At 41.9% G+C, this 16,073-nt stretch overlaps 1 protein-coding gene across 4 annotated transcripts in view; it reads left to right on the top strand.

Annotated features, from left to right (window-relative positions):
- mcf2l2 (MCF.2 cell line derived transforming sequence-like 2) overlaps nucleotides 1-16,073 on the top strand; it is a 407,668-nt gene that overhangs the window by 221,181 nt on the left and 170,414 nt on the right. For 3 of the 4 annotated variants that reach the window (XM_072255231.1, XM_072255233.1, XM_072255232.1), the window contains exons 4-5: nucleotides 6,488-6,578; nucleotides 9,889-10,008. In XM_072255231.1, the coding sequence (XP_072111332.1) occupies nucleotides 6,488-6,578; nucleotides 9,889-10,008 (211 nt within the window). Of the gene's footprint in view, nucleotides 1-2,807; nucleotides 2,866-6,487; nucleotides 6,579-9,888; nucleotides 10,009-16,073 lie in introns of those variants that run through there. The other variant, XM_072255234.1, reaches the window with a different exon arrangement.

Below are 16,073 nucleotides of genomic sequence, written 5' to 3'. Positions count from 1 at the left end.
CACAATGAGGGAAGGAAGATTAGGGTGTTGGATTGTAGGAGGAGGTGGAAGTGGAGTCGCAGATCCTCCTAAAATACTGGAACAGGTTTCTTGTGAAGAACCCGTGCAGACAATTGTGACCAGCTTGCCCTCTGTGTTCTCTTCTTTTACTGTGGTCCTGCCCCAGGTCTTCAGCTCTTTCCTGTAGAGCCGGAGGCAACGGCTACCCCTCTTGATGCCCAGGTTTTGAAACATACACTAGAACATTACAAATGCTGACAGCTGTCCCACTGAGTACACATTCACAGTCTGATTGGCAGGATTGCTGTTTCATGTGAGGGCACGGATTTCACAGTGTGCAACCCGTGGACGTGAGAATTGGCTGTACAGGGATCATTAGCTGTGTGGGAGTCAAAAGCCTTTGCTGCCTCTAACCACCATCTGGCTTGCTCTGCCTGGTGAAACACAGGTGGCATAGCATTTGAAATGGAAGTGTGATCAATGCAGGTAGGGGATTGGGCAGTGATTTGCATTATTTTCTGCCACTGGTGTTACAAAAGCTGTAGGACTTTCCTACTATTGACTTAAAGTGACAATTCACTCTTCTGTGCTATCTCCTTACAAAGGCGAGTGCTGTCAGCTTCTGAACCAGTGGCTGAGAACCTGAAGTCTGGTTACTACATACTCTCTTCACCAGCCTTTCCTTGAGTTTCTTACATTACCTGTTGGATTGTGGTTCTTAAGTGCCTTATCTAAAATAGGGTAAACATTATGTAGTGGCAGAGAGAGAGGGGATTATCCCTCCCGTCTTTCATCTCATAAAGCAGAAGAGAGTATGGAATGAGAGAGAAATGGGAATTTGGAAAAGAACTAGGTGTGAAGAGCAGAAATAAAATTCAGTGGGTCAAGCAACATCTGTGGAGGTGAAGGGATGGTTGATGTTTTAGGTACAAATCCTGCACCAGGACTGAGAATTTAGAGGGAAGATGGCCAGTTTTTAGAAGCCAGAGGGAGAGTAGAGATAGAGGGCGGAAGGTAGAACCAGATGAGGGAGGGATGGTGGGCAGGTGAAGCAGGTAGGAGAGGGAATAGGAAAGGAGAACAAAAGGAGAAGAAAGAAGAAACTCAGGTAGATAGGTATGTAGTTGCTAGGTAGAATCAGGCACTGGAAGGTAATGGCAGGGGTGAGGTGAACAAAGGTGCATAGACTGCTAGGAGTGGAAAAGGAAGATGGGGACTCATGATTAACTGAATTTAGATAATTCAATATCCATACTGTGGTTTACAGACTACCAAAGCAAAATTGGAACAACTGGTCTCACCCTGGCAGGGGAGAAGGCGGAGGACAGGCAGGTCAGTGTGAGAATGGGAAGGGTCAGAGGAGGCAAAATAACGTATAATTGGGAGCACCCACTGGCCATTGTGAACGGAGTGCTGGTGCTGTGCAAAATTTCACCTGGTCTGTGCTTGGGTGTGGTGGAGGTCATATGGCCAGCACTATATACAAGAGGAGGAATCACCTGCATCTCCTGCAGGCTGGAGAAAATGCATGTGAATCTCTTCCCTGCCTGGGAGGGCTATTTAGGTTGCTGAACAGTGGTGGAGGGACAGGTTGCAGAGGAAAGTTCCAGGGCACATGAAGAGTTGGAGTAAGAAGTGAAGAGCAGTCCAGGGAGATGTATAGAGAGGATGATCTCTCTGGAAACCGGAAGGAAGTTGTGACTGGTGATGGGACCCTGCTGGAGCTGGTAGGAATGATGAAGGGTAATATACAGAATACAGTGGGGTGAAAGGTGAGAATCAAGGGAACTCTGTCTGTTTTGTCTGGGGAAAAGAGGAGCAGTCAAATCAGACATGGAGTAAATGCATACAAGAACTCTATCAGCTATAGAAGAGGGAAAGCCATATTTCCCGAGAAGAAGGGCATTTCAGAAATCTGAGAGCTTCTTGGGAACAGAGACAGTGGAGATGGAGAAACTGAAAGAATAGGATGGTGGTCTTATCGAAAGCAGGGTGGGATGGAATATATTCTAGTGAGCTGAGGGTTTGTAATGGATAATTTGTCCAGTGAGGTAGAGACAGAGGTATAGAGAAAAGGAAGAGGGATAATTCGGATGAATTTGTGGACAGGGTGGGAATTGGTAGCAAAGGTGATAAAACTGATGAGCTCCACAGAAGTGCAGGAAACAGCATTGATATGGCAAAAAAAAAGAATTAGGATGCCAGAGTAGGACAGTTCCTTGTTGCAACCAAAAGACAGGTGTAGCTGGGGCCTGTACATCTGCCCATGGCTACACCTTTCATTTGTAGAAATTGGGAGGAGCTGAAAGAGAAGTTGTTGAGGGTAAGAACAAGTCTGGTCAGACAGATGAAACTTAGTGGTGAGGTCCTGAACATAGATCTTTGGTAAGCAGGTATAGGGTGGTTGCGGAACGTGAAAATGCTGCTGTTTTCAATGATTTCAGATACGTGGCTAGCCAAGCCCTCAACAATGAGCATTTCAGGAACCAACACCATTGTTTCTGAGGGGTTTAAAACATCTATTTGGCTCCTGTATTCATCAACTTTGCAACACCTTGTCATGCAGTAGATGGCTAGTAGGTCAATAGCTGTGAATAATCTTGGTGATGTAGCTGCTGTGGTCTTACCAGTCCACATTAGAGGTCTGAGGTGTCGATACAATGCATTGAGCGCCACTCAACCCGGGGTTAATAGGAAGGTATATTTGATAATAAAACCATTGAATTTGACCGTCTCAATAGGATTAGTGAAATTCAGCGAAGAACCTTCTGGACCTGGCAAAAATTAATCCCCTCTCATTTTCTTCCAGTGTAATGATATCATTAATTGACAAGTCGCTTGCTTGTGGATCAATGGTCACGTTAGGTATGCACCACAATCAACCAAGTCGGTTTACCATTTCTTTCAAAGTTACCCATCCATACAAAGTCATAGAAGAGGATTACAGTTTTATGTGTAGGAAGGGCTCTCAGACCTACGGTTTTGAATACATTGCTTGTAACTTCACAGTTCTTCATGATTTACTTACCTACAGAACAAAAGAGGTTAAGTACCCCCCCCCCCCCCGCCCTGGCCGTGCTATGAACTCTTGGTAAATATGGCCAGCAACCACAACTCCCTAATCATTGAATATGTTCATTACATCTAAATAATTTTGGAAAAGTTCAAAAATATAGAGTTGGCTGTGAAAAAAAGCCTTCCATTTAATGTGATTGCACTATTCATAGCAGCAGCTGCAAAAATTCAGGTGTTGCTTTGCTACAGAACAATACAAAATGAAAACCTTCCTATTGAATTAACAGGAAAACAAGCAATGTATGGAAATAATTGTACCTGATTCTCTCTTGTCTGAGTCACAATGCTTAATTTATTTTTAATCCAAGGATGAAGGATATTCATTTGTGAGTCGAATAAAAATAGGCTTTAATTTTCATGTACCTTTTTAATCATTTTGATTAAAGATTGTAGTTTATTAGTTAAAAATAAATTTTGAGTTAGTATGAAGTTGTTAGGCTTTATGTTCACATAGAGCATTAAGTGATCATTATGAAAGGGAACTTTATTCTGCAATGTTTCAAAGAGGAAGAGTTGATTGGCCTAGAGCAGACGATGACAATATTATCTGTATCCACAAGACTGTTTGCTACAGCCGATTTGTGAGTAATAAGAGCTGGTGAGGCAAATCGCAAGTAAAATTATCCCAAACCTTTTCTGTTGATTAAGGATATGTCTGCCCATTTTGCCAGGAAATACACAACAACAGTTGAAAAGGAAATTAGAAGGCCTACCTTTAGCAACACACAAAGTGTGGCCGGATCTCCACAGGTCAATCAGCAGCTATGGAGGGGAATAAACAGTTGATGTTTTGGGCTGAGAGCCTTCACCAGGGCCGCATGCTTACCTTTAGTACAAGTTTCTCTCTCAGAATTGTAAACTGAGGAAGAATTAACACCTTAACACTTGCTAAGGCAGGGGAAAACAATAGAAAAAGAGGATAAGGAGAACAAATTGGAAACCAGAAAGGATTGACAAAAGCTCACCTGTTTGTTTATTTATTGAGATACAGCTTGAAGCAGGTCCTTCTGGCCCTTTGAGCTGCGCTACCCATCAATCTCCTAGTTTAATCCCAGCCTAATCAGGGGACAGTTTGCAATGACCAATTACCCTACCAATCGGTAGCTCTGTGGAATGTGGGAGGAAACCAGAGCAGCTGGGGAAAACCCGGGCAGTCACTGGGAGCATGTACAAACTTACAGGCAGCGGCAGGAATTTAACCTGGGTCATCCGCACTGTAAAGCATTGTGCTAACTGTGCCGCCCTAAATTAAATTTCAATTTTTCAATAGGTACGTTCAATGTCAGAGAGATGTATACAACATACATCCTGAAATTCTTCTTCGCAAACATCCACGAAAACAGGGGAGTGCCCCAAAGAATGAATGACAGTTAAATATTAAAACCCCAAAGCCCCCACCAACTCCACTCTCCCATGCACAAGCAGCAGCAAAGCAACAACCCCCCCCCCCAAACGAAAGAGCAGCGGCACCCCGCACCGAGCACTCAAGCGTGCAGCAAAGCATCAGTGAAGACAGACACTTGCAGTACCTCAAAGACTACTCATTCACCCGGTAACTCGACATATCGCAGGCTCTCATTTTCCCTAATAAGGGGAAAAGACATTTTTATCAAGGTGTGCAATGGAAGTTATAGAAGTTGACAAAAAGAGATTTAAATCAGTTATGTATTTGAGTGATCTGAATATAATTTGAACATTTCATGTTCAAATCAAAGCTTTAATCAAAGACAAGAAAATTCATTGTCAGAAATGCTTCTCTCCACTTCAAAAATATAATAATCATATTAAAGCCAAGTTGCCTCAGTTATATTATAGACAATAGACAATAGGTGCAGAAGTAGACCATTCGGCCCTTCGAGCCTGCACCGCCATTCTGAGATCATGGCTGATCATCTACTATCAATACCCGGTTCCTGCCTTGTCCCCATAACCCTTGATTCTCCTATCCATAAGATACCTATCTAGCTCCTTCTTGAAAGCATCCAGAGAATTGGCCTCCACTGCCTTCTGAGGCAGGGTGTTCCATACCTCCACAACTCTCTGGGAGAAGTTGTTCCTCCTCAACTCTGTCCTAAATGACCTATCCCTTGTTCTTAAACCATGCCCTCTGGTACTGGACTCTCCCAGCATCTGGAACATATTTCCTGCCTCTATCTTGTCCAATCTCTTAATAATCTTATATGTCTCAATCAGATTCCCCTTCAAGCTCCTTAATTCCAGTGTGTACAAGCCCAGTCTCTCTAACCTCTCTGCGTAAGACAGTCCAGACATCCCAGGAATTAACCTAGTGAACCTACGCTGCACCTCCTTCACAGCCAGGATGTCCTTCCTTAACCCTGGAGACCAAAACTGCACACAATACTCCAGGTGTGGTCTCACCAGGGCCCTGTACAAATGCAAAAGGATTTCCTTGCTCTTGTACTCAATTCCCTTTGTAATAAAGGCCAACATTCCATTAGCCTTCTTCACTGCCTGCTGCACTTGCTCATTCACCTTCAGAGACTGATGAACAAGTACTCCTCGATCTCTTTGTATTTCTCCCTTACCTAACTCCACACAGTTCAGATAAAAATCTGCCTTCCTGTTCTTGCTCCCAAATTGAATAACCTCACACTTATTCACATTAAACGCCATCTGCCAAGTTTCTGCCCACTCACCCAGCCTATCCAAGTCACCTTGAATTCTCCTAACATCCTCATCACATGTCACACTGCCACCCAACTTAGTATCATCAGCAAACTTGCTGATGTTATTCACAATGCCTTCCTCTAAATCATTGACGTAAATCGTAAGCAGTTATGGTCCCAATACCGAGCCCTGTGGCACCCCACTAGTCACTACTTGCCATTCCGAGAAACACCCATTCACTGCTACCCTTTGCTTTCTATCTGCCAACCAGTTTTCTATGCATGTCAATATCCTCCCCCCAATGCCATGAGCTCTGATGAGCTCTGCAGCTAATTATTTGTATGTGTTACAGATGCTCCTATATACACCTCTTGTCACTAAAGTTATTTTTTGCCAGTATTCACTGTCATTCATCAAGGTTGGGTGCTAGTATTGAGTTACCATAGAGTACACATGGAATTGTATCCCAGTAAGATGTCAGTGCCTCCAGGGAAAGAGAGAGAGGGCAGGAGAGATATTCGACAAGAAGATAATTGCATGGTTGACAGTGCTATTTTGCTGAAATATAATTTAACTGGAGAACTGATGAGAGAACATAATCCATGCCTAAATATAGATTTTTGTTTTCTGATCATTCCTAATCTGTACACATCTCTAAATATTTTGTCAAATGTTCATTGTTGTGAAGTAATTCAAAACATTTTAAAGCGATTTGGCTAATTATATTCTGTACACTCTTAAAGACCTTTGATAACTCTGATAATCTGTGATGATTTTATTATAGTCTAGATGCCGCCAGTATTGGATTTATCATAATTATTGACAGAAGAGGAGACAAATGGAGTTCAGTCAAAGCATCATTAATGCGTATAGCAGTGAGTAAAATTTGCATTATTTAAATTAATTTATATTATTCATTACATTTATATCGAGCTTGCACTTTTCCCAGAAATACAAAAAGGCCTATCTCTAAAGCAATTCTTTATTTTTAAGAAACTTCAATTTTGTGCAACATTCAAGTATAATAAAATGATATCCAAATTATTATCACTATTTGTTAATCAACAAGCTAACATGATAATTAAATATATAAAAATGAGTGGGTACATCCTTTGTAAATGTCAAATACTATTTTTGGAACTTATTTATTACTATAGTGATGGGAATTGAACTGCTTTGCATTAAGTTCAAAGTAAATTTTTTTATAAGAGTGCATGCATGTTGCCATATTCATTTTCTTGCAGCCATAATCAGTAGATACAAGTAACACAGTAGAATCAGTGAAAGACCACACCCAACAGGACAGACAAACAAATGTGCGAAGGAGAACAAACTGTGCAAATAAGAAAGAGAAATAATAATAAATAAATTTTGAGAAGATGAGATGAAGGTGAGCCGATAGGTTGTGGGGAGAGTTCGGTGATGGGGTGAGTGAAGTTGTGTGGAGTTATCTCCACTGCTTCAGGAGACTGATGGATCAGGGGTAATAACGGTCCCTGAATCTGGTGGTAATGGTCCTGAGGCTCCTGTACCTTCTACCTGTTGGTAGCAGTGAGCAAAGACCATAGCCTGGGTGGTGGAGGTCCTTGGTGATGGATGCTGCTTTCTTGCGACTGTGCTCTGTGTAGATGTGCTCAGTGGTGGAGAGGACTTTACCCGTGATGGACTTGGCTGTATCCACTACTTTTTGTAGTATTTTCCATTCAAGAACATTGGTGTTTCCATACCATGATAAAACTACTCAATAAACTCTCCACCACACATTTATAGAAGTTTGGCAATGTTTTAGACGTTATGCTGAATCTTTGCAGACTTCTAAGGAAGTAAAGGCGCTGCTGTGCTTTCTTTGTAATGGCACATGTGTGCTGGGCCCAGGACAGATCCTCTGAAATAATTTGAGCAAGATAGCATGTGCACAGCATTATTTATGATTGTTGAGTTGTTGAAGCTGTGGAATTGGAGTCTGACCAAGGCAGCTTGGAATAGGTAAGTCAATTGAACAAAGGTAAGGGTTGAGAGTTGAAGTGGTGAATGGGTGAGAGTGGAAATGGTGAATGGCTGATGCAGAACAACAGTAGGGGAACGTTTCAAAGATGGAAGTGGGTTGTCTTTGTGATTAAGGGGATAGGGAACTGATAGTCAGTATATTGCCAGTTCTAATGCAGAGTCAGGTGAAAACTGAAGTCAGTGGGGGGATAATGACAGGCATTGAACTTGCATAGAAAAATCTGAAGATAACAGCTTTGGCCTTGCTAGACTTAAATGTGATTTGTTTAAGGCCAATTGGTGGCGAAGGGGTGTGACAATCGTTTACTGATTCCATGTTGATGCTAAGGGCTGATTTGTGAGATAGTGGTGGGAGATGGTAAGATGAGGAAGTGACTGACAGCCTAACGAAGAACCATATTAGAGGATTGACAAAAAAAGAGAAGGGGAAGGAATGATATGGTTAGGTCTACCAACCGTTGAAATGTGGTGAGTTATAACAAGTTCCACATGAATAGAAAGTGTGCATGGAGCAGGCCAGATTCCAACCCAGGACCACTCATCTCGAAGCCCAGTGTGAATGCCACTACGCTACCAGCTGGCTGATACATCACCAGAGCTTGATGTTGTTATTTGATAATATTCATACTTGCCTTCAGATTTTTTGCTGTATTTTCTATGAGATGTTAATACATACTGCAACATAGTGATAATCAGAAAGAGTTGTAAATAAAGAATTGAACAAGAATGTGAATGTATTTAAGAATATGAATGGATGGTTTCAAAAAGTTGTGGAAAGTGAAAAATTGATCAAGATGCCAAAATAAGATTAGATTAGCATGGCATAATGATATTAGGAATATTGAGGAAAATGGACACGATCTAATGGCTTCTTATGCAAGTTTCAGTATTTTTAACTCAACAGTCGGCATGTTTTTTTGTTAAGTTTTAGGGCTTTAGTTAGCAAAGAGAGTTATAGCATTTGAAACAAAGATATGTGTCATTTGTGTCGAATTTTTTCCCCCAGTAGAGTCATTCTCTTACCTTTTGCAATTATCTTTTTGCCTAAACTTTCTTCATATCATTCACTTTATTATTGTCATTTCCTTTTATTCTGTTTCCCCTTTTTTTCTGGGTTTATTGCTTAAACTGCTGAATTCTTTGCATAGTTGACCAGAAATAGACAAATTAGTCAGAAAGCAGCACATTAACGAGAAACACACAAGCTCAAAGCTACATTGAGTTGTTTTCAACCTGGTCTGATCAAATCTATTTGGACTAGTATAAAAAATTTCCCTACTTGTTAACCATTTTTCATGAATGTCATAATGACACATCATTGGAATAGAACTTTTACAGAAAATCAAGATTTAATATAATATTCAAATATATTGGGTCTTTATGTTAAAGTTTACATTAAGGTATAATGGTAGAGAACAAAACTTCATTTTTCTGTAACTGAGAACTTACTGCATAATATATTGTGTTACATTTTTTATCAATACATTTTATAGAGTTGATATTAATAGGAAGTTGAACATGATTCAGCATGTTTTTCGTGGCGATTTTTAACATTGCACTTTCCATCATGGTATCTTTCTTGCCAAGCAGCCTCCCAGTATAACCAAAGCTGTTTTGCATTTGCTATTAGAAAACCAACAAATACTCAACAGTCATCAATCAGAAACGCTTTTCCACAGATGCTACATGACTTGCCAAGTACTTTGAAAATCTTCTTTCACAGGTTTACTGTGTCTATCTTGTTTTGTTTTTAAATATTAAGTGAAGCCTTCAAAAGGTTAGCAAGGCTTGAAGGAAAACATTTCATCCACTCCTGACACTTTCATATGCATTTCACATCCACCTATCGTTATCATCTGCTTCAAAGTACTGCTGCTGATTCCTCTCCCTTTATTGCCCACAATCAACACCCAATTGCCTCTCCATCCATTGCTCCCTTCTGTCTCGTGTGGTCTCATGGGTCTTAACATGTGTTTAGATATGAATAGATTGGACTTCATCCCTCTCCACCCAATGTGATTGCAAGACCTTTATGTTGTAGACAAGGATGAGGACTGGAAGCATCCAAACCGCTCTGATCCTATTGACTTCATTGGCAAATGTTGGCCCAGTACCAATGTTTGGCATTCATGAGGCTATGATGACCGAGATTTTGGCATCTCTCTCATTCTCCTTTAGGGAGCATTTCCAGGGAACCTGCAGCTTGTGTTTGTACTACGGCCTTCCCGGTTCATCCAGCGGACCATTGCAGATATTGGTATCAAGCTTCAGCGAGATGACTTTAAAATGAAGGTACCGGTAAGCATTGATTTTAATTTTTATTCCTATAAACTCGCAAGTGTGATATTTCTGGCAGTTGGAGGTCTTGCATAGAAAGAACAGCAAAGAAATAATCCACTTGGACCACTCAGTCTGTGGCTTGTAATTACTGCTTCTCATGAACTGGCTGCCACTCTATCTATATCCAACCCTGCCTGTATTTACTTTTATCCCTTTCCCTAATGTACCTACCTAACTTTCCCCAAAGGACACGTGTAGTTCTCTAGTTATTCTTTTCCTTTTTATGATGCTGGTTAGAGCTCAGGAGAATAATAGTCCATATGATAATAAAAGAGTCCCGGCTTTTAATTTATATTGATCAAACAACTGTTGCCCTAAACTTCAGTTACTTTTAAGATAATGGAAAATTGTCATTATGTAAGCTAATGATGAATATGTTTGAAGCATCAAAAAGGATAGATAAATGAGCATGCTTAGATTCATTAATAACGGTTTCATAAATTAAGCTGCCGATGAGCAAAACTTTGTACTGTATACAAGTTTATTTTAGGCAAGACACTTACATAAAATTAGGAATGAATAAAATTATTATATTGCAATGGACTAAACGGGAACAGAGGCCCAATTTGATTAACTTGCCATCTATAGCTACACTTTTCCTTGATCTAATGTTGAAAAATTACAATTATTTGACAATCTATAATCTGTTCAAAATATCTATAGATACAGTATATCAACATTGTGACAATATCAGACATCAACATATCTTGTCAGAAATAGTCATTTTACACAAGTAATCCAAAATACATCTCTGCATCATAGATGATCAATTTAGTAATCTAATCAATTATTAAGCATACCTTGAAGGCAACATGCACATACAGTATATGCATTTATGCACAATAAATGTTACAAATTTAGTGAGAAAGGAGCGGGAATCATATGTAAGTTTAGGAAAGAAATTGAACAGGGCCTTTGAGGAATATAAAAGAAGCAGGAAAGAGCCCTTGAGGAAAGAGAAGCAGAATAAACGGTGTAAAGACGGTAAGGTAGAAGGGCTGAAATGTGTGTACCTCAGTGCAAGAAGTATCAGGAACAAAGGTGATGAACTGAGAGCTTGGATACATACACGGAATTATGATGTAGTGGCCATTACAGAGACTTGGCTGGCACCAGGGCAGGAATGGATTCTCAATATTCCTGGATTTCAGTGCTTTAAACGGGATAGAGAGGGCAGAAAAAGGGGAGGAGGGGTGGCATTACTGGTCAGGGATACTATTACAGCTACAGAAAGAGTGGATAATGCAGCAGGATCCTCTTTTGAGTCAATATGGGTGGAAGTCAGGAACAGGAAGGGAGCAGTTACTCTATTGGGAGTATTCTATAGGCCCTCTGGTAGCAGCAGAGATACAGAGGAGCAGATTGGGAGGCAGATTTTGGAAAGGTGTAAAAATAACAGGGTTGTTATCATGGGTGACTTTAACTTCCCTAATATTGATTGGCACCTGATTAGTTCCAAGGGTTTAGATGGGGCAGAGTTTGTTAAGTGTGTCCAGGATGGATTCCTGTCACAGTATGTGGACAGGCCGACCAGGGAGAATGCCATACTAGATCTAGTACTAGGTAATGAACCGGGTCAGGTCACAGATCTCTCAGTGGGTAAGCATCTGGGGGACAGTGACCACCGCTCCCTGGCCCTTAGCATTATCATGGAAAAGGATAGAATCAGAGAGGACAGGAAAGTTTTTAATTGGGGAAAGGCAAATTATGAGGCTATAAGGCTAGAACTTGCGGGTGTGAATTGGGATGATGGTTTTGCAGGGAAATGTACTATGGACATGTGGTCGATGTTTAGAGATCAGGATGTTAGGGATAAATTTGTCCCGGTGAGGAAGATAAAGAATGGTAGGGTGAAGGAACCATGGGTGACAAGTGAGGTGGGAAATCTAGTCAGGTGGAAGAAGGCAGCATACATGAGGTTTAGGAAGCAAGGATCAGATGGGTCTATTGAGGAATATAGGGAAGCAAGAAAGGAGCTTAAGAAGGGGCTGAGGAGAGCAAGAAGGGGGCATGAGAAGGCCTTGGCGAGTAGAGTAAAGGAAAACCCCAAGGCATTCTTCAATTATGTGAAGAAAAAAAGGATGACAGGAGTGAAGGTAGGACCGATTAGAGATAAAGATGGGAAGATGTGCCTGGAGGCTGTGGAAGTGAGCGAGGTCCTCAATGAATACTTCTCTTCAGTATTCACCAATGAGAGGGAACTTGATGATGGTGAGGACAATACGAGTGAAGCTGATGTTCTGGAGCATGTTGATATTAAGGGAGGGGAGGTGTTGGAGTTGTTAAAATACACTAGGACAGATAAGTCCCCGGGCCCTGACGGAATATTCCCCAGGCTGCTCCATGAGACGAGAGAAGAGGTTGCTGAGTCTCTGGCTAGGATCTTTATGTCCTCGTTGTCCATGGGAATGGTACCGGAGGATTGGAGGGAGGCAAATGTTGTCTCCTTTTTCAAAAAAGGTAGTAGGGATAGTCCAGGTAATCATAGACCAGTGAGCCTTACATCTGTGGTGGGAAAGCTGTTGGAAAAGATTCTTAGAGATAGGATCTATAGGCATTTAGAGAATCATGGTCTGATCAGGGACAGTCAGCATGGCTTTGTGAAGGGCAGATCGTGTCTAACAAGCCTGATAGAGTTCTTTGAGGAGGTGACCAGGCATATAGATGAGGGTAATGCAGTGGATGTGCTCTATATGGATTTTAGTAAGGCATTTGACAAGGTTCCACATGGTAGGCTTATTCAGAAAGTTAGAAGGCATGGGATCCAGGGAAGTTTGGCCAGGTGGATTCAGAATTGGCTTGCCTGCAGAAGGCAGAGGGTCATGGTGGAGGGAGTACATTCAGATTGGAAGATTGTGACTAGTGGTGTCCCACAAGGATTTGTTCTGGGACCTCTTCTTTTCGTGATTTTTATTAACGACCTGGATGTGGGGTAGAAGGCTGGGTTGGCAAGTTTGCAGACGACACAAAGGTTGGTGGTGTTGTAGATAGTGTAGAGGACTGTTGAAGATTGCAGAGAGACATTGATAGGATGCAGAAGTGGGCTGAGAAGTGGCAGATGGAGTTCAACCCGGAGAAGTGTGGGGTGGTACACTTTGGAAGGACAAACTCCAAGGTAGAGTACAAAGTAAATGGCAGGATACTTGGTAGTGTGGAGGAGCAGAGGGATCTCGGGGTACATGTCCACAGATCCCTGAAAGTTGCCTCACAGGTGGATAGGGTAGTTAAGAAAGCTTATGGGGTGTTAGCTTTCATAAGTCGAGGGATAGAGTTTAAGAGTGGCGATGTAATGATGCAGCTCTATAAAACTCTGGTTAGGCCACACTTGGAGTACTGTGTCCATTTCTGGTCTCCTCACTATAGGAAGGATGTGGAAGCATTGGAAAGGGTAGAGAGGAGATTTACCAGGATGCTGCCTGGTTTAGAAAGTATGCATTATGATTAGAGATTAAGGGAGCTAGGGCTTTACTCTTTGGAGAGAAGGAGGATGAGAGGAGACATGATAGAGGTGTACAAGATAACAAGAGGAATAGATAGAGTGGATAGCCAGCGCCTCTTCCCCAGGGCACCACTGCTCAGTACAAGAGGACATAGCTTTAAAGTAAGGGGTGGGAAGTTCAAGGGGGATATTAGAGGAAGGTTTTTTACTCAGAGAGTGGTTGGTGCGTGGAATGCACTGCCTGAGTCAGTGGTGGAGGCAGATACACTAGTGAAGTTTAAGAGACTACTAGACAGGTATATGGAGGAATTTAAGGTGGGGGTTTATATGGGAGGCAGGGTTTGGGGGTCGGCACAACATTGTGGGCCGAAGAGCCTGTACTGTGCTGTACTATTCTATGTTCTATGTTCAAACAGGGAATGGGAAAGTCTAAAAGGAGCAAAATAATGTTAGGGAGTCAGATTGATGAGAATTCCAAGACATTTTATGCATGCATTTAAAAACAAATAGGGAGAGGACAAAGGGAAAAAAATGCCTGGAGCTAAAGGAAGTGGATGAGGTGCTAAACAAGTGTTTCATGTTGGTATTCACAAAAGAGAAGGGCGAGAGCAGGGAGAGGTATGTTAACAATCTAGGCCATGTTGCTATCAAAAAGGTGTCTCTTTGCGTCTATTCAATAACATTAAAATAGATAAGTCTCAGGGACCTGATTGTATCTATCTCAAGTACTTGAAAGAAGCAAGAGAGGGGATTGCTAGGGCCTTGACAGAGATCTTTGTATCCTCTTTATCCACAGGCCAAGAGAACTGAAGAATAGCTCATGTTGTTCCTCACTTTAAGAAACCAATAAAAAACAAACAAATTATAGGCCAGTAAGCCTTATATCAGTGGTTGAAAAATTATCGGAGAAGACTCTTGAGGACAGGGTCTACTTGCATCTGGTAAAGCATAAATATATTAGTCATAGTCATACTTTATTGATCCCAGGGGAAATTTGTTTTCTTTACAGTTGCACCATAAATAATAAATAGTTAAATAGTAATATGTAAATTATGCCAGTAAATTATGAAATAAATCCAGGACCAGCCTATCGGCTCAGGGTGTCTGACCCTCCAGGGGAGGAGTTGTAAAGTTTGATGGCCACAGGCAGGAATGACTTCCTATGACGCTTTGTGCTGCATCGCGGTAGAATGAGTCTCTGGCTGAATGTACTCCTGTGCCCACCCAGTACATTATGTAGTGGATAGGAGACATTGACCAAGATGGCATGCAACTTAGACAACATCCTCTTCTCAGACACCACAGTCAGAGAGTCCAGTTCCATCCCCACAGTATCACTGGCCTTACGAATGAGTTTGTTGATTCTGTTGGTGTCTGCTACCCTCAGCCTGCTGCCCCAGCACATAACAGCAAACATGATAGCACTGGCCACCACAGACTCGCAGAACATCCTCAGCATCGTCCGGCAGATGTTAGAGGACCTCAGTCTCCTCAGGAAATAGAGATGGCTCTGACCCTTCTTGTAGACAGCCTCAGTGTTCTTTGACCAGTCCAGTTTATTGTCAATTCGTAGCCCCAGGTATTTGTAATCCTGCACCATGTCCACACTGGCCCCCTGGATGGAAACAGGGGTCACTGGTACCTTAGCTCTCCTCAGGTCCACCACCAGCCCTTTAGTCTTTTTCACATTAAGCTGCAGATAATTCTACTCACACCATGTGACAAAGTTTCCTACCATAGCCCTGTACTCAGCCTCATCTCCCTTGCTGATGCATCCAACTATGGCAGAGTCATCCGAAAACTTCTGAAGATGACGACTCTGTGCAGTAGTTGAAGTCCGAGGTGTAAATGGTGAAGAGAAAGGGAGACAAGACAGTCCCCTGTGGAGCCCCAGTGCTGCTGATCATTCTGTCGGACACACAGTGTTGCACAGCCTGCAAATATAATTGATGAGACTAGGACAGTGGTAACATTGACTTTAGTAAAGCTTTTGACAAGGTTGCTGATGGTAGGCTGATCCGGAAGATTATGGCACATGGGAAGCATGGAGACCTGAGAGATTGGATGCAAAATTGGCTTGGCCATTGAAGTCATGACTGCACGTCTGTAGGCATTGGTGTTTTGCAGCGATCAGTGTTTGGGATGTCTGTTGTTTGTGATTGTATTGGCAGAATTGTGGATAGTGAAGACAATTGTGAAAGGACACAGTAGGATATAGACAAGTTAGAGCTGTGAGTAGAGAAATGGTAGATGGAGTTTAAACCTTGCAAATGGAAGGTATTGCACTTTGAGAGTTCAAATGTAAGAGGAAAGGGATAAGATAATGGTGGACACAGAATTATTGATGCACAAAGATATTGGGGTGCATGCACATAGCTCCCTGGAAGTGGCAACAAGTAGACAGAGTGATAAAGAAGGTGAACGGCATACTTGCCTTGATTGGCTGGGACGTTGACTATAAAAGCCGGCGAGTCATGTTGTAGCTATATAAAACTTTGGCAAGGGCACAGCTGGAGTCTTGTTCTAGTCACCACATTACAAGAAGAATGTAGGGCTTTAGATAGGGTGCAGAAGTTGTTCATCA

This window comes from Mobula birostris, chromosome 4 (genome assembly GCF_030028105.1).
Source record: "Mobula birostris isolate sMobBir1 chromosome 4, sMobBir1.hap1, whole genome shotgun sequence".
NCBI classification, from domain to species: Eukaryota; Metazoa; Chordata; class Chondrichthyes; order Myliobatiformes; family Myliobatidae; genus Mobula; species Mobula birostris.
The sequence above is the reverse complement of the archived record's forward strand: the minus strand, read 5'-3'. Positions and strand labels throughout refer to the sequence as shown.